This window comes from Equus asinus, chromosome 5, assembly GCF_041296235.1.
Source record: "Equus asinus isolate D_3611 breed Donkey chromosome 5, EquAss-T2T_v2, whole genome shotgun sequence".
In the NCBI taxonomy this organism is placed as follows: Eukaryota; Metazoa; Chordata; class Mammalia; order Perissodactyla; family Equidae; genus Equus; species Equus asinus.
The window spans coordinates 70,866,614-70,890,754 of record NC_091794.1 but is presented as its reverse complement, the minus strand read 5'-3'; the positions used below and the strand labels follow the sequence as shown (position 1 = coordinate 70,890,754).

Genomic DNA, 24,141 nt, shown 5'->3' with positions numbered 1-24,141 from the left:
TGCGACCCGGGGAGGGCAGGGTGTCAGGCAAACACGGGATGGGGCAGCGCCTTGACTTTCCTAAGTGTGGGGACAATACCAGCCCCCAGCCCACGCCTGACGGGGAGCACAGGGGGCCACTGCCGCTACCTGGAGGGTGGGCCATGTGACCTTCAGTGCAGGACACAGCCAGTCCCAGGGACCCCCGCCTCCCTCTTGCTGAGCTCCTCATTGGCTCAGCCCGCCAGCCAGGAGCCAGGAGGCAGGGAGCCCCAGATGCAATCCCTACAGGGGGCCCCGGAGGCGGAGCGAGCCCCGGCCGGGACAGGAGCTCCTGAAGCCTGCAGGCCCAGCACGGAGCAGCGCTCCATGTGGGTGTGACAGAGCTCCCAGGCTAGAGGGGGACCATGACACAGCCTGGACTCCAGTCCCAGTTCTGTCCTCGCTTGGCTGGGTGGCCTCTCTGAGCCTCAGTTTCCCTCTCTATAGAGAGAGCGGTTGACTAGGGCTTCCCCCCTCGCTTTTCCTGGGGACGCAGCCCTTTGACCTGGGCTTGAATCCGGGCTGCTCCTCCTCACCGGAGGGGCTGGAAAGACCCTCCACAGGGCTGTTTCCAGAGCAGCACGGAGGGCCTTGCACACAGTAGGCGCACAGTAAACGTGGCCTCGCTCGCTTCATTTCACTTTAGCAGTGAGGAGGCAGGAATTCTCCTTGAGGTTTTTTTTTTTACCAGCTGACCTTCAGGGTGACATGGTGAGGCACGGGACACTGTCCAGGTGCTAGAGCTGGGGAGAGACAGGCAGGGGAGGCCGGCAACCCCACAGGAGCCTTGGGGCCCTCAGAACCTGCCTCTGCTCCCTCCGGGGCCACTGTGGGTGGGGGGCCCTGTGTACAAGAGATGCTGTCTGCACCCCGGCCGCCTGCGGGCCCTGCCTCTGCCCCTCGCCTTCTAGAGGCTGTGTGGCTCTGTCCCTGGACCGCCTGCCCTGTTCGCCTGGAGCCAGTGCCATCTCCCACCAGCTGAGGGGTCAGCGCAGAGACCAAGGCCTGGGCTACACAGGTCTGGGTTCCCATTTCAGTTCCAGCCTTGGTCTGCTCGCCTGCCCTGTGGTGAGGCCCTGGGACTCACGCTGGCATCTGGAAGGCCCACAGTACGTAGTAGGGGGCCACGTGACACAGGTCCCCCTCCCTACGGGGGAACCCAGGGCCGGGTTGGGTTCCACGCGGCCTTCGCCCGCACCCCGCTCTCTATTGCACACGCTCTGCCTTCTCCTGGTGGGGGCCTCCAGGTGGAATCACAAAGCAGAGCCAGGCCCAAGTCTCATTTCCAGTTTTTAATGTTTTTCTTGTAAAACCAAAAATATAAAACTGGCAGGGGAACGGAAAACAAGTTCTGTACACTTTATATACACGAGGTCTGTGATTCACAACCACTGGGGAGAGAAAAGGAAGACACAGTCATGGGAAGGCCACGGGCATGGATCCTGATGGGCACTGCTGAGCGACCGGCTCGGGCTCGGACGGTGGCTCCCGGCCAGCACTGGGCGGCCCTGCAGCCCCTTACCTGTGTCCACGAGGTCCTGCGGCCGGGCTGCCCAGGTTGGGTACACGGAGGGTGGGCACGCACGGTGGGGGAGCAAGGTGGCATCTGCGGGGGAGGGTGGGCAGGGCCTCCTTCAGGTGTCCGTGTAGATGGAGGGGATGTGACTCAGGCAGTGGTCAAAGGCCCCGTTGGGGAAGAAGCCGCAGTCCTCGGGACCACTGGACACCACGTCTTCAGGTGGCTGGGCTGGCAGTGGTGTGGGGCATGGGGCCTCGGCCAGGGCCTCATAGCCTGTGGGTGTGCGGGGGACAGGGTCCAGGTTGGAGGACTCAGGGGTTATGCCGCATCATCTTCTCCCAGCTCCCAGACTCCACCCTCCTGCCCAGGGTCCCTCTTCACAGTGTCCCCTCAGCAGGGCCTGCTCTGAGCCCTCTGCTCTTCCAGACAGAGCGCGGCTAGTGGGGAGGAGGCTCAGGGGGAGGTGCCCTAGGCCTCACACTCCCAAGGGGCCCAGGGCAGCTGGGGAGACAGGCATGGGCTGGCTTGGGGTGGCTCCTCACCCAGTTCTGGACTGTGGGGCAGAATGTGGGGAGGGCAGGGAGGGTAGGGGGTTATCACAGCTCTTGTCCTCAGGGGCTGGCCCACTCCTGGCAGAAGGACCCTGGCCCACCCCACCCCTTCAGGTTCCTCGGCCCCACCAGACACAGAAACCCAAGGAGGGACCAGCACCCACCGGGCACTCAGCAAGTGCTCATTTAATCTTATCTCACTTGAGCTTCGCAGCCAGCCTGTGAGGTGGGACTCAGTACCCCATTTTACAGCTGAGAAGACGGGCTCAGAGAGAGCAAGACACTTGCCCAGGTCACACTGCTAGTAAGTGGGGGAGTTGGGACTTGAACCCCAGTCCCTCTGGTTCTTCCACTGATATGCCGTCTCTGGTGGGGGGTCACAGCTCAGAGGCCCTCAACCCGGGAGGGGCCTGGAGAGGTTGTCTTATCCCGTCCCTGCCCTGGGCTGCTGTCATGAATTTGTGTGGCCTAAGACAGGCAGTCCTCAGTCTTCCCATCCGTGCAGTGGGATCAGGCCGAACTCTTCCAGAGGCCCCACGGCCCCACCTTGTCAGTTTGGATTCAATCCCGAGTGTCTATTCTCAGCTTGGCAGAGGAGGTGGGGCAGTCGAGTGGGGCCAGAAGTGGACACTGCATGCTGGGCTGCCACCCAGATAGCCTGGGAGAAAGGAGGCCAAGAGAACTCCCTGCCTCAGTGTGGGGACACGGAAGCTGCCCCTCAGAGTCATTTATTTCAGGTCTTGCTGCTAAACCAAGAAATCCCTCCTCAGGCTGGACGGGGGCCAGTGGGGGACGGGGTGGTGAGCCAGCAGTGCTCAGGGCAGCTGTGGGTGCCTAACCACGCAGCAGTCCATGTGTGTGCAAACACAGAACGCGCCCACACGTCCCTGCACACCCTGTGACCGGGTACGCACCTGCCTATGGAGCATGTATGTCACAAGTGTCCACCCACAGATGTACTTACACTATACTTGAACACACAGGAACACACCTGCACACACGCACACTCACCTGAAACAGCCCAAATGTGCTATGCACACCCAGGCACACACGTGTGTGTGCACACAGATGGGGGGTCACAGGATGGTAACACATGTGCACAGATGGGGTATGAACATCAGCACAAGCATGACGTAAGCACACTTGTGCAGACGTGAGTGCGTGCCCTGTGAGTCCTCGCACTGCCTGGAGCCTGTCACACCGGCCCTATATGCATGTACACACACAGACATGCCCTCCAGCAGGTGAGCAAAGAAGACGTAGACAGACATGGGAGCACGTGTGTGAACAGGAACACGCGGACCCACAGGCGTGGGTGCTCGTCTGTGGCCTCGTGCTCGTCCCTGTGTCCTTATCCCTCCACCCCCAGCTGGACACCCCCAGGACCTCTGGGACGGGGTCTCAGGCTCCCCTTTGTCTGGGGCCCCAGCTATCCAGGCCTGGTAGCTTCCAGCTGGACCTGGGCCTGAGGCTGGTCTGGGGTGGGGCTTGGCTTGGGGCATCTGGCAGGGTCCAGCCCACTCAGCTGAGGCCCTGCTCCCCCAGGACCGGCCCTGCTGGTTGAGGCCTGACTGCACGCTGGGCCGTGCCCAGCCCGCCCCTCTGACCGGCTTCTCCACCCCAGCCAGGGCCACTACTTGGGGACGGCCTAGGGCCCAGCACGGGGACAAGGAACAAGCACACCTCCAGGCTCGGTGCCTTCCTAGGAGTGTGGCCCCTCTGGGCCTCAGTTTTCTCATCTGTTAAATGGAGATCAGTATTGGTTTCAGCCCCGCTGCATCCCCAGGTCTAGACCTGTGCCTGGCACACAGTAGGTGCTCAGGAAGTATTTAAAGGGAAACATCAGCTGGACTGCTAGCTCCCAGTCTCGTCTTCCCTGTGTCTTCAGAAACCTGCCAGAGTCTAGGCGCACAAGCCGGGGGAGGACACTGACTCTGGTGTCAGGCAGGGCGCAGATCCCAGTTCTGTGGGGGCCTGAGATGTCTCGGAGCCTTTATTTCTCTTCTGTAAAGTGGGGATGACCTTCTCACAGGGCTGTCCCATGGCTGCGGAACAGGGCGCATGCACAGGGCTGGGCTCTGTTAGGCGCTCAGGGAAGGGAGGCAGGCAGGTGGGGCTCACCTGTGGCAGGTAAAGGCGCACTGAGGCTGTGGTAGCCATTGGGCCGCAGGGGGTTGAAACTGTGGGCCTCCCCGGTCAGTCCGTCCCCAGTGGCTGTGGGCTCCGCTGTCCGGTAGCAGTCACCATAGGGGAAGCAACTCTGGATGGAGTGGAAACTGCCCTGGTACCCTGCAGAAGGGGGCAGCAGGGGACACATCAACAAAGGAAAAATACCTGAGGCTGGGAGGGGACCCTCCCTGCTGCCCCGCTCAGTCCCCCACCCTGTCCTGTCCAGACACGGTAGGCATGGAAGAGAGGAGGCAGAGAAGGTACAGGGGCCTAAGCCCCCTTTCAGCTGCCCCGGAGGGGGTCGGCCACGTGGCCCCATGTGGCTCACCTGACTCGAGCCACTGTCACCGACCAGAGTGTGCGGAAGGGACGGTTGTCCCCCCCCAATACCCAATCACCCGCTGCTCCTCGGAGCAGCCCACCCCACCCTGCCACTGCCCGTGCCGTTCCCATGCTGCTCCCACTGCTGGGAGAGCCCTTGACCCGGGTGCCTTGTCGAGGGGACAGGCTCTTCCTCACCCACAGAATGAACTCCCTCCAGGAAGCGCCCCGACTCGGTGGTGCATGGGGGGCAGCCGGGGCACCTGACTCTCGGCTCCTCCTAGTGCGGCCCTCAGCGTTGCCTCCCCGGGTCAGCGTCCCTTTTCTCTTGGCCCCCCGCATGGAATCTGTGGGTGTGGAGGAGGGGCCCCCACCAGCGCTTACCCTGTGGGCTGGGCAGAGGCGGGGGCGGAGGGCTCTGGAAGGGCGGGTAGGGCGGCTTGCTGGGGAGTGTGGGGAAGGGCTGGCCCCCTGGAGAATGGCTCTGAGAGGACGGTGGCAGCGGCGGTGGCCCAAGCCCCTTCACTGGGCTGACCATGGGCGAGAGGAGGCTGGGTCCCAACCTGGAGAGAACAGAGATGGCCGTCAGCAGAAAGGGCTCTGGGGTGTGTGGGGGCCAGAGGCCTGGCTGCGCCGCTTGGTCCCCTCCAGCAACGGGGAGCTCACTAGCTGAGTTGCTCTAACTTACCACAATGCAGGTAGAAGGGGAAGCTTTTATTTCTGATCATGTTCGAACTGGAATTAAACTTTAAAATCCTGTAAGCTTTAGAGGCCAAAGGAATCAGTAAAGAAAATCATCTATCTTGCATTTTGGACTGATGGTCAGCAAGGAACGCTGGTACCAGCACGACCTTCAGACTCAACAGAGCTGTGTTGCAAACCCCTCCTGCTCTCGCCTGCCATGTGACTTTCGGTAAGTCGCTTCATGTCTCTGAGCCTCGGCTTCCTTGTGGGGTTGCTGTGTCCTCCACCTGGCAGCTGCTGCTCTCCTCACCCAGGGCTGGATGCCAACCACCCTGCTGGAGCCCGATGCTCTAACTCTGTGCCTGCCCCTCCGGCCACCTGGAGGACCAGCCCAGGGACAGCCCACACTGAAAGCCGTGGCAGTTCCTCAGCAAGAAGGATATCCCGCAGCAGTCACTACCAGTCACCATTCATCGAGCCTCTGCCATGCCCCAGGTCTGTGAGAGAGGTTCTTGTGTGCTTTTTGCAGATGGAAAAACCAAGGTTCAGAGAAGTTGTCCAAGTTACTCCTGGCCACACAGCACTGACTTTATGGGTTATAGTGAGGATAAAATTAAATAAAGCAGTGTAGACAAAGCACCCAGGATGATGTCAGATACATTCTTAGCCCTTCTGTGAATCATCATTATTATCAAGAGGAAGGGAAGGAAAATTAGCAAAGTAGGTCTGACGTCCAAGTTGGTCTTTATTCCCCTGCATGGTGTACTTTTAGGGACCTTCTGCCTCCACTCCTGGCCATTTCTCCTCCACTTGCATACCTCCTGTGATGGAGGACTCACCACTTCCATTCATAGAGAGACTGAGGGGATGCAGGCTGAAGCCTGTGCTCTGTGGAAGCTCACATTCTGAAACAGGCTTGCAGCTGCCGAGAGCTGTGCACTCAGCCTGAACCTGGAAGCCCAGGGGCCACCCAACTGGCCCGCATGTCACTCTAGACGCGCTTCCCTCCTCATGCCGCCTTTCGAAGCCTCTGGGGTCACAGCAACCAAAGTGACACGGGGATCAGCTGGGCGTGGGGCTCTGGGGACGGGGCTGGAGGCTCACGGCCTGCACGGCACGTCTGCGCTGCAGGAAGAGGGCGACATGGAGAGCCAGACTCTCTGTTGTCTTTGCGTCTGCGGATTTGTTGGACTGTCCACAGTAAAACACTGTGAATTCGGCGTCACAGCTGCAGGCGGCCACGCGGTGCTAAGAAGACACATCCACGGCTCTCTGAAGGAAGCAGGACCATCCCGAGACGGGGACAGGGGATTCGGGGAGGGGCTAGTGGGCTCCATGCCCAGCTCTGCCGAGTCCCCCTGCGCTGTCACTACCCCTCCACTGTGCTGTCGTCACTCACATGTCTGGGATGCCCCTTCTGTCAGCAGCGGGGTTGGGGGGGCCTCTGCACCGGGCCCCCAGACCCGAAACTCACACACTGTAGGTACAGTGTCAGCCCCTTTAAGGTAATGAACTGAGTCGTCATCAAGGCTCCACAAATTAATTATCATTATCATCATCATTAACATTTGTGGGCCTGTCTCACAGGGCCCTCAAGTGGGACAGTCTACCACTATGCTCTATACACTGTGGAGGGCTGTGCACAAGCTGTGTCGTCCTAACCAGTTCTCCTGGCTGAGGCTGGGCTGAGGTGTGGCTAGGACGGTGGGTCCTCCCCTTCGGGCCACGGCATGGCGCCACCTGCCTCATGAACACCCCTCCCGGGCACCCACATCACGGCTCTTCCCTGACTTCCTGTCGGCCCCTCCCCGGGGGCTCCTGCGGGAGGGCCAGCGTCGGGCCTGCCAGTCACTCGGCGCTCAGCACTGGGCCTGGCACACAGCGGACAGCTGATCAGCCCTAACAAATGCGTTTCTGAACCGCTCGGCTACAAAACCCAGAGATTAGCAGGATTGTAGAAGTAAGGAGAACCAGATCTGAAGGGGAAAACATGCATTTCCAAGTTTGTTTTTCCTGTCTCAAACCTGCCATCAATCCCTGTTTGCCACCTTCACAGCCAGTGAAATTAAACAGAACGAGCTCTCACACAGACAGGCAGGCGAGCCCGGCTGCGGCACCTGAGCCCTTTACAAGGAGACAGGATCAGCTGGAGCTCCTCTTCTGAGTCATGCAAATGATTCCCAAGTCAAATATTTTTGCTTCAATTGGAACCTATAAAAATTAATATAAAACCTCACTGGCCTGGCAGACCAGGGCTTCATACCTTGCACGGGCCGAGGGAAAAAAACCCACCCTATTCAGCGTCCTCTCTGAGCCAGGGTAAATAAATTTGGTCATGAAGTCAGGCCCTCTTAGCATATTTTTGAGTGAATCAGATAATTCTGTCAAGCTATTTAAACGTCCCAGCAAACCACTGGGGAGCCGCTAGTGGCCTCCTTGCTGACTTTGGCAGGAAGGGAGGCTGAAGGCCTTTCCCCATCTTCTCTGGGGCTGAAAAAAGCAGCCCATTCACGCTGGGCCTTGCCTGGGGTCAGGCATGAGGGCCTTTGTCCCCCACAGCCCCAGCAGCCTGGTGGTTGGCCTTGGTGGTTGGCCGGCTGCGGCAGGCGCGGGTGGGCCAGCGGCTGGGGGCCCCGTCGGTCTTGTCATCACTCTGCCACTCGCTGCAGGAATTCTCGACGGGCACTCATGCAGGCGGCAGGCCGGTGATGCACCCGGAGGAGCAGATGGCACAGGCCCGAGCAGGAAGGCCCTCTGTGGTTTGTTTTCCTTCGGTTGGAGATGTTTTTGGGCGGGCTGGTGGGTGAGCAGGTGGCTGAGGGGGGTTGAGGGTGAGGGGCAGGGTGTTGGTGTTCGTGGGACCTCTACTAGGTAACACATGCATGTCAGGTGTAGGTGGTCCTCACCGCCTTCCTGGAAGGGTGTTTTAATGCCCATTTTACAGAGGAGGAAACTGAGGCTGGGGAAGGGCTCATTTTCTGGGTCCTCTTTGCACCCCGTGAGGCTGCCTCTTTGTGGCTCCTTCCCATTCTCCCCACGGTCTTCCTCTGCTCCTGGCGGCTCATCCCTGACGCCCCCTCCCCACACCCAGCCGGAGCTCCCTAAGTCCTGCTTATCTGACGTGACTACTGGGTGGTCCTCCGTCCCTCACGGGCCCTGGCTCAGGCTGCCGTCCTGCACCCATGTTCGGTGCTGCGCCCGGCACACCAGCCCTGTGCTACAGGCTGGGCACATTTCTCATCCCCACAGCTGAGCACATCACTGCTCAACACCCTCTGGATAGAGTCCTGCCATAGGCCTTGTGGTCTGGCCCCAGCGACCTGTCTCCTGAACTTGTCACCCTACAAGACGGTTCACATTTCCCAGGACACATCAAGCTCTCGCCATGCCTGCCTTCACTCCTGCTGCTCCTTCTTCCTCACCTCACCCTCAGCCAACTCCTACTTAACCCTGGAGGCCCGGCTTAGCATCACCTCCTCTAGGAAGCCTCCCTGACATGCTCCTCCACCACACTGGGCTCTCCTTGGGGCTTCCACAGCTCCCCTTGCTTCCTCCCCTCAGGGTACTTGCCCCGTGTGGTCCCTCCCGGCAGGTCTCTCTGTCATCAGTGGCCCCAGCACTGGGCCCAGGGCCTGCCCACACCAGGGGCTCCACAACTGGACATCAAATGAATGAAGGAGTGACTGGGAGAAGGCGCCCAGTTAGGAGCCTGGACCATGAATTTGGTGATGAAGCCAGGCTGGCCCCAGGCGCAGACAGGCCCAGGCCCAGGCTGCAGCCTTGGGGAGGAGGGGTTGGGGAGAAGGAAGGTGCAGGGGCCAGGCCTTGGGGGACAAGTTTGAGCAAGTCACTGCTGGCGGCAAACAACAGTGGCAGGAGGGCAGGCGGTGGGGCTGTGAGGCCGCCCTCTGCCCATTTATGGGGACAGCAGATTTTGGCAGCACTGGGGCCAGCAATCAGCACATTCACCATGCAGCCAATTAAGTGGCCACAATGAGAACCACACTGAGTGCAGGAAGGGCCACCCTCCTTGCGGCCATCCTGCAGTCTGGCTCCTAGACAGCCTAGCACCAGGCAATGGTCATAGCTGCAGTGGCCAGAGAGGGGGTGAGTCCCAGGCCAGCACCCCTGGAGTGGGCAATGGGCAGCCTGCTCAGCAAACACGGTGTGAGCCACGGAGAAGCTGGGGTGAGGCCCAGGCCAGCACCCCTGGAGAGGGCAGTAGGCAGCCTGCTCAGCAAACACGGAGAAGCTGGGGTGAGGCAGCCCAGAATGCAGGGGTCAGGTAGGGGCACAGCCTCTTCCCAAGGCTGCCCCCCAAGAGAGGAGAGGGTGCACAAGGTGGGGCGTCAAGAGGCCCGGGTGCCAATACATCCATCTCCCTGGTGGGGTTACTCTGAGGCACCAACGAAATCCTCAGAGAGAGTGTTGAGCACAGGGTGCCGTACACAGTAAGTGCTGCATAAATGCTGACTATTTTCATTATTGGTAACGGCCATTTAGTGTGCAGGATGCCTGCCCTCACCTGCCTGCCATGCGGGCGCCTCCCTGCTGCCCCCAGAGGAGGACGGCTCGCTGTACGTACCCATCCCTGGTGCTCTCGGCCGTGGGCAGCGGGGACAGATGGTGGTGCGAACTGGTGGTGGCGTCCAGTGGGTGGTGCCTGGCAGGGACGTCATGCGTCGGGGGCAGGAGGCCTGAGGTGAGCCCGTTATGGGAGGTGACGGAGCCGGGATACACACCTGCAGGGAAGCAAGCAGATGCCACTGGGCCTTGCGACTCCCTAGAGATGGCTGCGGGTGGCCCGGAGCAGTGAGCCTGCTTACGGAGAGGGAGAGACCAGACAGGGAGCCAGCGAACTCAGAGTAACAGAAGGTTAGGGGCCCGAACAAGGGAGACATTGGTCCCACTCTGCTCTGGCCACGCCCCACCCTGACAGCAGAAGTGGACTGACAAGGGACAGTCAGAGGCATGGGGTGGTCGGGCCCGTGTGTGCATGTGTGTGTGCGTGTGTGTGCTGGGGCAAGAGGGTTGTATGGAGCAGGCTGCCTCAAATCTCTGGGGCTGTTCTAGGAGAGAAGGGGCTCGCTCTGTGTAGCCCCAGAAGCAGACAAGAATGGAGAGAAGCCACCAGCTCAGGGTGTGGCCGCATCTTCTAGAAGGCAGCTGCTGGAGGGCACCAGGCTCCCTTTGGAGAAAATTAACTACCCATCCCCAGAGATGTGCAAGCAGAGCCTGAATGTCCACTGTGAGGGGTTCCAAAGAAAGGATGACTGTGCTAGCTGGATGGCAGGCAGGCCTGCGAGACCACTGAGAAGGGATGCCACAGATGTGTACAGGCTGCACACTGCACAAGGATTGGCTGAGGAGAAGAGTCAGCCGTGCTCTAGTCTCAGATTGTAAACCTCCAGAAGACACTTGTAGGGTGACACCACCTGTGACGCCCTTGTTAAGAAGACAGGTGGGCTGATGGATCCAATGAGGGACACTAGGTCAGAGTCAGATGTTGTTCCAGGGACCCAGCTGAGGGTCTGAGAGCAGTTACTAAGGCCATTGCTTCCCAAACGCCTTCACCAAGGAACCCCAATTAGAGGGGAGAATGAACCCCTACTCTGGGGCTGGAGCCTGCGAGGGACCCAGCGAGGGTTGTGAGTTTTTGACATTCACTATTCCTTCTGTAAAAAGAGGGCCAATTTTGCCACCCCCTCTTTAGTCTGGCCATGTTTATTTGAATTTTAATAGGAATTGACATCATTTTCCCAGAAACCAATTCACCAAGTTGATGCCCTGGGAGGACTCTGTGGACCGTGGGGCTGTGCCCAGAACTGCACTGGTCAGAGCTCAGCTGTTACATCTGGAATGTCACTCTGGTCATCATGCATCCAGACCCAGTGGTCTGTATCACTTCATGAGGACCATCTGCGAACACATCGTGCACTTTTCAGGGATGGGATAAGGGAGGAAATTTTACTTTCTCCAGTAGTTGGGGTTCCAAGACTAGCCCATCCCGGGCTGGCCCCTCTAGCCCAGAACTGCAATTCAGGGAGCTGTTATAAGGAATTGGGCAGGGCTGTGGCAGGGATGGCAAGCTCAATGACATAGGTGGCATGGCAGGGAGCAAAATAAGTGAAACCACAGTGGTTATCAATAGGGAGCAGTGGGGACTGTGGCAAAGCAGAGAGAATGTGCCCCATAAAGGCCTTACATTGAAACTGTTAAAAAGCAAACACTATTCCTATGAGACCAAACAGTTTGCAACACCTGGTCTGGGGTTAGAGCAGCAGACATCCTTGGGATGGGTTACATCAAGTGAAATTCTACTCTTACAATAAATGCATACTATCAACAACAGTTACTGTTAATTTAGCATATACTTGTGTCAAGCTCTTTTTCTACAGTATCTAGTTTAACTGTCTCAACAACTGTCAACAGAGGAGATAATATGATCTCATTTTAAGATGAAGAAACTAAGTCTTAAGAACGTCAATGATTTGTCAAAAGTCACACAGTGGGAAGCTAATCAGGCCTTTCTCTCAAGTGACGCCAAAAAGAAGTCCACTGAAGGCCAGGTCCAGGAAAGAGCTGGAGCCCCAGCTCTGGCTGTGGCCTGGAGGGCCGGCAGGGGGGCCTCTGCCTGGGGTCTCACTGTGGATGGCTGTGACACCCCAGGGCTCTGGATGAGCTCTCCGCCCCAGTCCTTACCCTCCCCTGTCTCGGACACCTGTGTTCCCACAGGCAGCACCACCCGTCCACCCATCCGCTGCCTCTCTCACACATCCCCCACTTGCTCAGGAAGGCACCTGGAGGGGATTCTGCTCACGGCTTGCTCCTCTCACCACTCTTCCTAGCACCTCCCCACCTGCCATCTTGAACCAATTTGGGGGCCTGACAGCTAGGACGCCTAGAATCCCGACAAATCCTGCTCCCTCTTCCTCAGCCACGCTGACCTCATGCTTCTCCTGTCCTCACTGCCCATCACGGTGCCCTGGTGCTGCTAAAGGGGGCCTGCCTATCAGAGAAGCTCCCGGGCCTTCGTGCAATGAGAGACGAGCTTGTGGGAGCTTCCCATAGTGATGATGGAAACTCACTCTCACCCTCGCCAGCTCCCTTGCACTCACTCTCTCTTCTGGACTCTTCTATCCTAACACTCCTTGAATCTCTCCCCCTCCCCTGCCTTCGCCCTGCCCTCGTCCAGGTCCCTGCCTCTACAGCCCCCAGGGGACAAATATATGGTGGGCGACTTGGTGTGTGAACGAGGCACGTTGAACTTGTGAACAAATAGCGGATGGGAATGAGGGAATCACCGGATCCTGAGGGGCAGCAGGAGTGGGGACCCATGCGGCCTGCCGGCCTCTCCCCAGGATGCACTGCTTCAGCTGTAAATCAGCGTCATCAATCATCAGTCAGAGCACTGGACCTCTGGCCCTAACATCTGTTCCCACCGTGCCTCAGGCATCTGCCGTGTGTCCTGGAGAAGAACCTGGGAGCCGAGCCCAGGGGGATCCAGGACCCCTGGATTTGCTTGGCTGGCCCTTCCCTCCCTGCTGTTCTGGAAGCAGCTGGAGGACAGGAACCGGCACAGGCCCGGCACACAGCGGTGCTCAGTATGGCACAGGCGTCATTTGAGAAGCAGAGAGGTGGCCGACTCTTTGGTTAATGGCATGGCCTGCAGCCAGATGGCCTCAGTTCAAATCCAGCCTCTGACGTTCACTGGCTGTGAAATCTTGGGCAAAAAGCGACTTAACCTCTCAAGGCCTCAGTTTCCTCATGTGGAAAGAAAGAGCTTAACCAATTGTACTTTATCTGGCTGTTGTGCGGATTATGTAGCTAACACGTCTACGTGCAGCGCCTGGAGAGACTCCCGGCGCGTCAATGCACGCTGGCTGCTGCGTTACCACGAGGCCAATGAGTCGACAGCTACTCTTCTCATTGACCATGAGCAACAGTAACAATGATTAAAGTCACTGGTCACATAGGAAGCATCCCATCCACAACTGCATTGGTTCTCACAGCAGGTCTGGGGGGGGAAACTGAGGCTCAAAGCAGGGAAGACACGGCTCACTCACTGTCACAGGGCAGGCCTGGCAGGCGCGGCATCTGTGCCCTCCAGTCCGTGCTGCCGCCTCAGTGACTGTGTTTCTCGTCCATAGCATGGACTCAACGCCACCCCACGGGGGGCTGAGGACTGCACAAGACGATGTTTCTCAAGTGACTGGCCCAAGCACGGGCCCCAGAGGTGGTGTCGTGGCCCTGCACTCTCCCTGGGGTCAGCCCTGCACGTTCCCTGGGGTCAGCCCTGGGCTGGGATTTGGGAGAACAGGCTTCCAGCCGGGATCTGAGACTGACTTCTCGCGATGACCCTGGGTAAGTTCTCCTGCTTAGGCCTGAGTCCTCCCAGGGTAAGAACGATGGGGCTGTAGGACCTCTGCCCAGGCAGCCACGGCTACTCAGTTGCAGCCCTCTTTCCTGTTGTGTCAGGGAGCCTCAGCATCCTTCTCGACACAGAGCCCCAAGCGGTCATTCCCAGCCCTGGGAGCTGGCACTTGAGATGCAAACCTTCATCCCTGGGCTGGTCGTCCCTCTGATCCCAACTCCCCCTGCCGTGCTAGCAACTCTGACCCTGGGAGAAGCAGCCCACGGCAGAGGGGCCCCTGGCTGGAGGGTGAGGTCCCTCCTCCACCGACCCATCCTCCTGGGCGTCCTCGCCCTCATGGACCTGAGCACAGAGCCCTGTGAGGGGACCCTCGGGAAAGGGGAAAACCTCTTCCCCAGGCTGTTTGGGAAGCACTTTGACAGGTTTAAATCGGCTGCTACTTCAGAGCTGAGGGGAAAGAATAAAAAGTCAGAAAATAAAAAATGTTACAAATGGTTGGAGTAATTCGAGAAATCCCAGAGGGCAGGAAGAGCTTTCTGCTCTGATCCCGTGGTTTCTTCAGGGATGTGGGAGAGCATGAGTACTGTCAGCTGGAGTCCACAGCCCCGCTGCCCTGCTCTGGGCAGCCAGCAACTCCTGACAGGCCCAGACCTGCCCAGTGGCCCGTGGCTGCGTGAGGGACAGACAGTCCGCCTCAGCCGGACCAGGGGCTCTGAATGTCCAGCTGCATGGGCCTGCAGGGTCCCCGGGGGTTGAGGGGCCCCATCCGTGCCACAGAGTTTAGGGGTGAGCTGGAAGTGATTATGGCCAAGCTGCCCACCCTCTCAGGGCCTCAGTTTTCTCTCCTTAGGCAAGGAGTCCCAGTGGGGGGTCCTGGTGGGGAGTCCACGGGACTTCAAGTTGAGGCCCAGGACTGAACCGAGGTGCGCCCTGGAGGACGTGCAGGAGCTGCCTAGGTGAAAGGGAGTGGAGAGGGGCCAGCAGCTGTGTGCTGTGGCTCAGAAGCAAGAGGGAGCAGAGGTGTTCAGGGACCTGCATCGTGTACCAAGGTTGGGGCGGGAGGCCACCAGGAGGGCCCAGGCCCTGCGAGGCATCAGAGGCCAGGCCGAGAGCAGCCTGGACTTCATCCCGGGGGTGATGGGGACCCGCAAGAGAGGGAGGTGACGTATGCCTAGTTACATAAGCTGCAAGGTGATGAAGCCCAGGGAGTGGGTGCCACTCAGTGGGTTGTGCCACATGGCCCCTGGTGGCCCACAGAGCTGCCTCCCGCGTGCGTACCTGGGAGCAGCTCCTGGCCCAGGCTGCGGCTGCCCTTCCCATCACTGGCGGCCAGCTGTGTGGACGCAGGGAGCTGCTGCAGGGCCAGACACTCGGTCAGGACATCGGTCTCAGTGTCAGGGACCGTGTGCGGCTGGAGAGCAAGCAGAGGGAGAGAGGGTGTTTGTGAGAGACCACCTGCCCACTGGGGACCCTCTCTTTAGGGGACAGGGCAGGAAGGATGGTGGCCCCAGGGCAAGCTCCTCCACCTCACTGTGCCTCAGTTTCCTCATGTGTAAATTGGGGCTAATCGTATACATTGTGAAGGTTGTCTTAGTTCAGGTCTGAGAAGCAGATGCTAAGACGAGATCAAACCTGCATGGATCTTAATAGGGCCAGTGCCGTGGGGAGAACATAGGGAGGGGGCCATCAGGTGCGTTCCAAGTCTGACCCTGGGGGAAGGAATGAGGGGAGGGAGGCTGGGGGGAGCTTCCTAGACTGGGAGTCCTCAGGGAGCCAGAGTCTGCTGGAAGTCAGGGGGCCCTGTGTCTCCTAGGAAGGAGCCTGCCTCAGTATCCCCGCAGGGCCTTCCCCGCCCAGGCGCTGGCTGGGAGCAGCCTGTGGGAGGCACGGCCTAAGCACAGAGGCTGAGACGGCCGTCAGAGGGCAGCAGCAGGCACCTCCCATGGGTAGCTGGAGGTCTGTGAGGCACATCCTTGTGGCTGCCATGCAGGGGAACTGATGCGTTGGGAGTCAGCATCTTTCCCTCCTCCCCACCTTCCTCCCTGTCTCTCCTCCTTCTGGCTCAAGGGGCAGTGGAGACAGTGCAGGGCCAGAGACAGAAGACTTGGGTTCAAATCTTACTCCACCTCTTCTTATTCCGTGTGTGTGTGACAATGTGTGACACTCAACAAATCCCTTACCCTCTCTGGGTCTCCCCCCCACCGCCTCACCCCAGGCTGCTGTGAGGAGTAACGATGTGATGGGTATGAACTCACGTGGGGAATGTGTGGTGTGAAGGGCTGGCTGGCTCCAGCCGGCCGAGTGCCACATGGTTGTACCACAGTGGGCACACTGGATGGAGAGAAGGACTTGAAGTCGTTGGCTAAGAGCAAGCCGGGGCTGGGACAAGCACAGTAACCCAAGAAATCTTTGGCCAAGAACCCTTGGCTGTATCCAAAGACAGACTTGAGCTGGATACCTCAGAAGGTCTTCCCCTCTCCAGATGGGGCCAGGGAGGGGCTGGCTGGGGCCTTGGGGACATTGGGCAACGAGGGGGAATGCCTCTGGAGGGGACCAGCCTCTTCTCCCCAGGAAATTCCAAAGCTTGACTACCAGAGCCCTGAAAGTTGACCTGTGCAAATCCTCATTCTACCTGGGACAGAACAGACCCAGAGACGGTGAGAAACTCGTCCCATGACACAGAGCAGCTGAGAGTCAGCCCTGAGGGTTTTCCCACCCTCCCAGGCCAGAAGGCCAGCACCCAGGCCTGGGGAAGGCATGCCCAGCCTCCAGATCGGCTCTCAGCTCCCTGACCCAGCAGCTGTTTTCCACGTAAATTAAGTTTCTGGCAAAAGAGGGCCAAGGCATCTTCTTGCAGATGGCTATGTCGATCGGATGAGGAGCAGCAGGAGAGAAGATTAAGGAAGAAAAGCATTTCTGACTCTCTCTGAAATGCGGCAGGGCTGCCAAGGAGCTGTCATAATACGAGGGTTGCTTTCCCCAGAAAGATGCATCAGCCCCGACGGTTCCTAATGGATGCTTATTGTTGGGAAGTTTGCGGATCTGCGGCCCCAGGTCCCTGGGGCTCAGTGCGAGCCAAGCACGGGGCCTGGGAAACCAGGGCAGCATTCTGGTCCTCGGGCACCAGTCCTCTCAGGACAGAAGCCTCCTTTGCGTGGAACCTGGGCCATTCCCCATCCCTGCTCAGGCCCCTCAACCTGCGAGCAGTGGAAAGAGCTCAGGCTCCAAGACAGACAGGTCTGGGATGGGACCCTGGCTCTGTCACTCCCACGCTGCACAACTCTGGACAGATCTGTTAACTCTCTGAGCCTCAGTTTCCACATCTCTAAAATGGGAAAAACAGTGCCCACTTCCTACGGTTATAGGGAGGACTACATAAGCTCTGGCCTGTGAAGCACCAGCTCAGCCGGGGTTCAGGCTCGTCCCTCCCGTCTCAGGGTGAACACAGGTGCGGCGTTTTCACCAGGGAGCTCACGGTGCACCCTTTGACCGCGTCCCTTCTCTGTTTTCCTGCTGCTTGCAGGGTGAAGACCAAAGTCTGAGCCTAACTGTCCCCTCCCCATTGTCCTTCTCCCTGAGGCCTGCTTGCTCCCAGCACCCAAGCTCTGTGTGCCTGCATCCCATGGACTAAAGCATCTGACTGCTCCAGCCTCTAGGCCTTTCTCTGCTTTATTCATGGCTGGACCCACAGCTCCCAGAACAGTGCTTAGAAAACAGCAAGTGCTCCATAACCCCGCTGAACAAATTAACGGGCTCTTCTTCGTCTGTCCTCCTCTGTCATGCTGATGTCCCCGGACTGGCCCCTGGTGTTTCTCTTCACACCCACAGCCTCCCTGGCACTCAAGTTCCCTGGTGGTCCTCTGGAGATGTGGCTGCAATCCTGTCCCTCCAGCTGCGCTGGGTCCATCAGCGGCTCACACACTCCTCATCCAAAACAGAATTCACTGCTTTCTTCTGCAAATCTGCTTCTTCCTTGGATTCTCTGTCCATCCATCCTGCCCCCCAAAGTCTGACCCTGGTGCTCCTTCTGGCCAAGGCCGCAGGAGCAATAGTGGTGAGCCCAGCAGGCTGGCTCCAGAGCACACACCACTGTACCTACTGCCCTGGTGTCATTCATGCCACGGACCTTCCTGTCCCCATCCCGATGGGCTGAGGCCCCTTCTCTGTGCCCCTGACTTTCTTTGCATTCCTCTATCACAGTCTTTATTATATTATGTCTGGCTTACACCCACCAGGTCCCAACTGCAGGTGGGGACCATGGTTTCCCGTTTTTGCATCCTCAGTGCCTACGCAGAGCCTGACATCAAGAGTTCACTAAATGAGCCGTGGTGAGTGGGCAGACAAATGTCCCACTGGCTGGGGTGAGGAAGTACATTTAGGGGCCCAGTGGGAGGCAGACGGTGGATGATGGACAGTAGCACCCTCCGGTGTGTGGAAGGGTGAAGCAAGCAAGGAGTGTGGGTACCTGGCTTGAAGCTGCCTGGGTGGTGGGAGGCCAGGAGGGCGTCTGCAGGAGTGGGCCTGGAATGGCCAGCTTACCTTCTTACGCACCTGCTGCTCTTTGGCCGAATGCGCCTTCACGTGCTTGCGGAGGGAGCTGGGGTCCGTGTAGCGCTTGGAGCAGCCAGGGATCTGACAGGCATACGGCTTCTGCAACATCAGAGGGGCAGAGGTGGGGCAAGTGAGGGGCCGCCCAAGGTCCCACCGCGTGACCAGCAGTGGGGAGGACTGGATGAGGAGCAGGTTGCTGGCTCACACCCTGTCCCTCCCTCTGTGTCCCCCCAGGCCAGGAGGGGTCTGACTCAGCCAGCTCTGCCCACCAGTGTGGGGAAGGTGCCTGGCCTGTAGTGAAGGAGGGGCCGCGTCTCCATTCCACCCTCATGCTGGGAGCTCAGGTGAGTCGCCTCCCCTCTGTGGATCTCACTTTTCTCCTCTGCAAAATGAGGCCAAGTGAGTTCTAAGGATGTTTCCAGCTCTGACACCGGCTCTGAGAAACATACACCCTCTGTAGCCACAGCTGCAGAGAAGCGAGGAGTGGACGAGGAGTAAGGTGAGGGGGTGCCTTGGAAAACAGGAGGTGGAGGACAGGGTGACAGCAGGGCGTGCGGGGGCCACAAACGTGGCCAGGATGCCAGGTTGCGAGTGACTGGCCACACCTTGCAGTGGGTCCCAAGTCCCCAGACCACTCTCTGGGCCACAAGAGACCCAGGTGCTCGTCCTGACAGTTGCGAGAGGCCAGAAGGGAACCAATCTCAGACACGGGCCTGGGGAGGCAGAGGTTCTGTGTCCTTTCCCCTCGGGGCCCCCATCGCTCATCCAGAACAAATCCAACCCACTGCCCCCTTGGTTCCTGCCCGGGCCCCGTCCTGTTCTCGGCGCTCCTATCTCCCCTCACACTCACGGCCAGGGAGCTTTCTCACAGCCCTGGCGATGCTCTCACCTACAACCCCTCCATAGCTCCCTGGCACCCTCGGACACAGCCTATCTCCTGGCACTGAGGGCCCTTTGTGAATTGGGTCCTGCTTGTCTCCCCCCTCCTCCTGCCCCGGCCCCTGCATCCCCGCCTGCCTCTCCAAGCCCTCCTAGAATCTTCTCCCCACCTCCACCTCCCGAGCTCCCCACTGGCAGCACTGTCCCCTGCACTGCTGGGCTTGTTCAGTGTCCTCCTCCACCAGGTGGAGAGTTTTCCCAGAGGAGGGTCCCTTCTGATTCATCTCAGGCCCCAAGGACTGACCCAGGACAAGGGATCCAGGCTCTAACTAAACTCTGAGCCCTCTGACAGGGCTTCAGCGAGACCCTGCCCGAGGACTCCAGCTGCTGCTGGCCTTGAAATCCCTCAGGCTTCCCTTGAGAACACATCTAGTGGTTCCAAGTTCTCAGGGCCGTCTGGCTCCAGCGACTGCAGGGGACAGAGGGGAGGGTGTTTGGAAGAGGTGACACCTCTCAGATTAAGCCAGGCACTGCTATGCCGCTGTCAGACACGCCCACGTGGAACTGGCCGCCAAACCTCCAGGCAGCTCTGCCCCTGCTGGACCGAGGAGAGGCCGCTGGACCTCGGACCCAGGGCCCGTGTGGGGAGGGGAAGCAGAAGGAAACGACCGTACCTTGGTGCTGCCGCGGAGAGTTGCCAGGTTAAAGAAACGGAGGAGAGCAAAAAGAGAGAGACAGAGTGTGAGAGGCTGCCTGCTGAGATGAGGGGTGGGGCGGGGGTGGAATGCCCAGCTCAGACCTGCCCCCGCACCACACAGAGACACACACACCCAGGGACACAGACACACACAGACACAGACACACACGCACACACACACAGACTCACACGGCCCCCTCTCATGGGCCTGACACTGACCCCAACACATGCGCGCACGTACAAACACACACACTCTCACACCCTCTTTCTCTCTCTCATGGGCCCTGCCCCAGGCCCCGTCCCTTGGGGATGCTGATACAAATCCACACGCTGTTGTCAAAAAGCAAACGAACTGAGCTCCGCGTGTGCAGGCACACTTGCCTGGAGAGAGGGCACAAGGCCCATCTCCATGTTTGTTTTTCCAGGACCTGATGTGCGTAGAACATTCCTCCGGCCCTGCTTCCCCAGGAGCCCTCATGAGACCCTGTGGCTGTCCCAGCGGCAGCCCGGCCCCAGGCCTGCAGTCATCGCACAGGCTCCGAAGCCTTGTTAACAAGGACGCCCCTGGCCATGTTGTGAGGATGGAGACGGGGCTCAGGAAGCCTCCAGATCCGTGCTCACAGCAGCTGCTCATCCCCTGAGCGCTCCCTCCCTACAGGCCGGCACTAAGCACTCGCCATCCGCCATCTCCCTCCGTGCGCCCACCCCGTAAGACACATCCCCACTCTGCAGATGAGGGCGATCTCACCGTGAGGAAGAGTGTGTCCCTGACACTCCGCTAGGGTCCCTCCTCCCATCTGCAGCCTTCCAGGGCCCAGAGAAGCGGCCAAGGAGAGGTTATCACCCCTTGTCTTGGGGAAACTGAGGCCAGAGCAGGATAGTGGCTTATTCAGGGAGTCAGTGGCAGTCAGGACTCAAACACTACACTGGGTGCCTGGGACAGGGCAGGACTTGGTCAGCATTCGGCCAGCAAGTCAAAGGACGGAGAAAAGCAGGGACTCATAACTGCTGTGCAGACCATGTGTCAGGTCTATACATCCGTCACCTCAGTCGAAACCCACCCCCCCTCTCGTGAGGTAGGCGTTTGAGGAAACTGAGGCCCAGAGAAGCTCTGTGGCGTTCCTCGGACCTCTGGGACCAAGTGGAGGGCCAGGGTTAGAGCCCAGGCTGGTTCTCTCGTCTGTTCCGCCACTTTCCTGCCCTTGGAAAGAATCCATGTTCTCTGGTGCCAGAGGGGAGTTGGGACATGACTGGGTCCCTACTGGAAAACAGGGCCCCGCCAGCATGGGGCTGACCCGCTGGGCCTCTGAGCAGCGGATGCTGGGAAAGTACAAGCCTGCAGTGTTTCCACGGGGGTGGGTGTGAGCAGGGCACCGGGCCCTTCGGGGAGATGAGACCTGAGCTGACCCTGCGGGTTCGTCCTGGGCCTGAGCTGACTGAGACCTCGGCTCCGCTCACACACCAAGTGGGGGCCAGAGTCTATTGCTTTGGGGCTGGATCCAGGAAATGCAGTAAGGGGGGAGGGAGGAGTGGGTAAGTCAGGGTAGGTGACCCCTAGAGGCCGTCACCCGGGCCTGGGGGGCGGGGTGCAGAGAGGCCTGGGGCCATTGGTGCTGCTGAGCTATAAGTGTGGTGCTGGGGAACCGACAGTGCTTCTCAGGGCCTGGGCCAGTGCCAAGGGCCCAAGGACGGGGCACGTGGGAAGGTGCTGGAGGAAGGGGCATGTGAGAATGCGTCCTCACTCCATGTCCCCAGCGCAGGCTGTGGCAGTGAGGCCTGAAAGGGGAGGGTGGGGACAGACGAGGGTTGGGTTCAGGTTGGGGACAGGGTTCTTCTTCCCTACCTCGTCCACTCTGCTCAGCGCCACCTCTCCAGGATGGCTGACAGGCCTGTTCTTCCAGCACAGGGCACTGGACTTGGACGCAGACAGACCCAGGTTTGCATCCCAGCTCTGCCACTAACTAGCTGTGTGACAGCCAGTGACTTAATCTCTCTGAGCCTCAGTTTCTTTATTTCCAGGATGACACTGGGGGAGGGTGTGTGTGATGCAGGGGGGTTGGGGGGAGATGTGTAGAACATTCTGCCCAGGGACTGGCCTGGACCCAAAATGTGTCTTGCCTGCTAATTTCTGACACCCCCCCCCCATCTTTTTTGGGTCTTAGTTTCTACAACTATAAAATAAAGAGTTTGGACCAGAGAGCCCCCAGCTCTGGCCTCTGCTGTTTCGTGGCCTCCAACTTACCCTGGAGGGGTCAGTCACCGTCTCGGGCCTCTGCTCCCTCCTCTGTATATCTGTGTACTAGACAGGCTGGGCTGGATGGCCACTCAGGTCTCCCAGCCCCTCATTGGCAGAATTCCCTAAACGTTTGCACGAAGAGCAGAGACACAGGCTGGGGGCCCAGACGTGGACTCTGGCTGCAGAGCCATCACCTGCTGCACACAGGGGCTGGTGTCCTCCCAGGCTGGGTGCAGGCCCTCACACAGGCCTGGTGAGACTGGTGTGAGGCCCAGCTCTGAGTCAGCTCTGCCACCTTCTAGCTGGGCAGGCACTGAACCTCTCGGAGCCCTGCTTCCCTCATCTCTCAAACGGGTTAGTGACCCCCTGACTGGCAGGGTCAGTATGAGATGGTGGGAGATGATGTTTTAGGAAGTGCTGGGTTAACTGCTGACGTCCGTATGCACGAGGCAGAATGCTCAGAGCAACACTGTGATAAAGGCGCATGTTATCACGCTGGCACAAGCAAGGGAAGGGAGGTGAACATGCAGGCATCGGGGCCCCGGGCACTATTCCAGGGGCCTGGAGTCTTAGGCCCTGCCCACCTCAACTCTTCGCCCACTGTGCTCAGGGGACCCTGGAGAGCCTCTGGCCTGTCTCCCTGCAGGCGGTGAGGTGGGAAGAGCAGGGGGACTGCTCTGGGGGTAGCTGACAGGCCTGGGGAGAGGACACAGGATGGTGAGTGCACTCGTTCCGTGGGGTCTGCAAGGATGCTGGTGCCCGGGCCGGTACCCACGGGCCAGAGCAGTAGTTCTCAGCTTGGGGAGAGTTTCCTACCTCCTCCCCAGGACATCTGGCAATGCTGACAGACATTTTTGGTTGTTACAACTGGGAGAAGAGAAACTGCTCCTATCTATGTAATGGGTGGGGGCCAGGGATACCCCCAACAGGACTTTCCTCTCCCTCCAAACAATCTTCCTGCCCCAAATGTGAATAGGGCTCAAGACAAAGGCAGGGTTTGGCATGGACTCCAGCCCCTGCCCTGCATCAGACAAGTAGGGCCGTGCGTGCATCCTCCACCCCTTCCCTCTTGGCCTCTGCCACGGACCTACCGTGTCGAGGTGGGTGCGCTGGTGTTTGGCGCGGTCGCTGGAGTTGCTGAAGGCCTTCTGACAGCCAGGGTGCTGGCACAAGTACGGCTTCTCGCCCGTGTGGCTCCGCAGGTGGATCTTGAGGTTCTCCAGCCGCGAGAAGGCCTTGCTGCAGCCTTCAAACTGCGGGAGAGACTAGTAAGGGGTGCTGTGCAGCCCCCCGAGGGCCCACAACCCGGCCTGGAAATGGCCCCCAGCGTCCTCTGCCCCCTGGTCCTGCTCAAGGCCTCCAGGTGCCCTGGTTCAGCTCCCCATGAAGAGCCCAGGACCCAGACTCTATCTGGGAAGCCCTAGAGGGTCCAGAAAAAATACACCCCCGACTTAGAATGGTCGCCAGGGCTGGAGAAGAAGAGGTCTTGCCATCTCTGGATCTGGAATGATCCCCTCTGCAGTGGCACCTGGAAATGAGGTGCAGCTCTGACTGCAGCACAACCCTGGATGGACAGGATGGCAGGTGCCCTCCACCTCCTCTGCCTTATTTCCTCGCCTACAAGCTTGAAACTGTGTGGCTACACGCAGGGCCGATATGAGGTCCCCAAGGGCTGGGACACAGACTGTCAAGGGGCTTTGTCCATCTGGAGTGAGCATCAGTGCTGGCTGTGGTCAGAATAACGACCATGTTTGTAAACTCCGTGTCTTTGGTTTGTCATTTGGCCATTTGGCTATCCAATGCCCAGCACGTAGCAGGCCCTGTGCTGGGCAGTGGGCATGCCATGGGAGCAGTACAGACGTGTGATGCCCTGGTCAGGGGTGGGGCTGGACAGAGAGCAACACACACAGCGCCCGGTCATGCAGCCTCCACCCAGCTCCACCTCTCTCCCTGAATCCTTGCCCTCCTCCCTCCTCCCAGCAATGCTGAGGAAGCCTCTGATGTGGAAATGAGACCCTGCTGCTCTCGCCTAAGGCCCAGCGCACTCCACACCTTCCCATCCCTCTTGACTCCTACCCTATCCTCACAGCAGCAGGGGTCCACCAGGCAATTCTGAGCTTTGTTCACACAAGTCACTCA

At 59.2% G+C, this 24,141-nt stretch overlaps 1 protein-coding gene across 3 annotated transcripts in view; it reads right to left on the bottom strand.

Annotated features, from left to right (window-relative positions):
• Positions 1-1,297: 1,297 nt before the first annotated feature.
• The window catches only part of GLIS1 (GLIS family zinc finger 1), a 214,143-nt gene continuing 191,299 nt past the window's right edge, over positions 1,298-24,141 (bottom strand). For 2 of the 3 annotated variants that reach the window (XM_044770835.2, XM_070509887.1), the window contains 7 exons: positions 23,094-23,255; positions 18,179-18,289; positions 14,918-15,050; positions 9,851-10,007; positions 4,966-5,144; positions 4,213-4,380; positions 1,298-1,813 (listed from right to left, as the gene is read on the bottom strand). In XM_044770835.2, coding sequence (XP_044626770.1) covers positions 1,656-1,813; positions 4,213-4,380; positions 4,966-5,144; positions 9,851-10,007; positions 14,918-15,050; positions 18,179-18,289; positions 23,094-23,255 — 1,068 coding nt within the window. In that variant the 3' untranslated portion in view covers positions 1,298-1,655. The remainder of the gene's footprint in view (positions 1,814-4,212; positions 4,381-4,965; positions 5,145-9,850; positions 10,008-14,917; positions 15,051-18,178; positions 18,290-23,093; positions 23,256-24,141) is intronic. The other variant, XM_044770836.2, reaches the window with a different exon arrangement.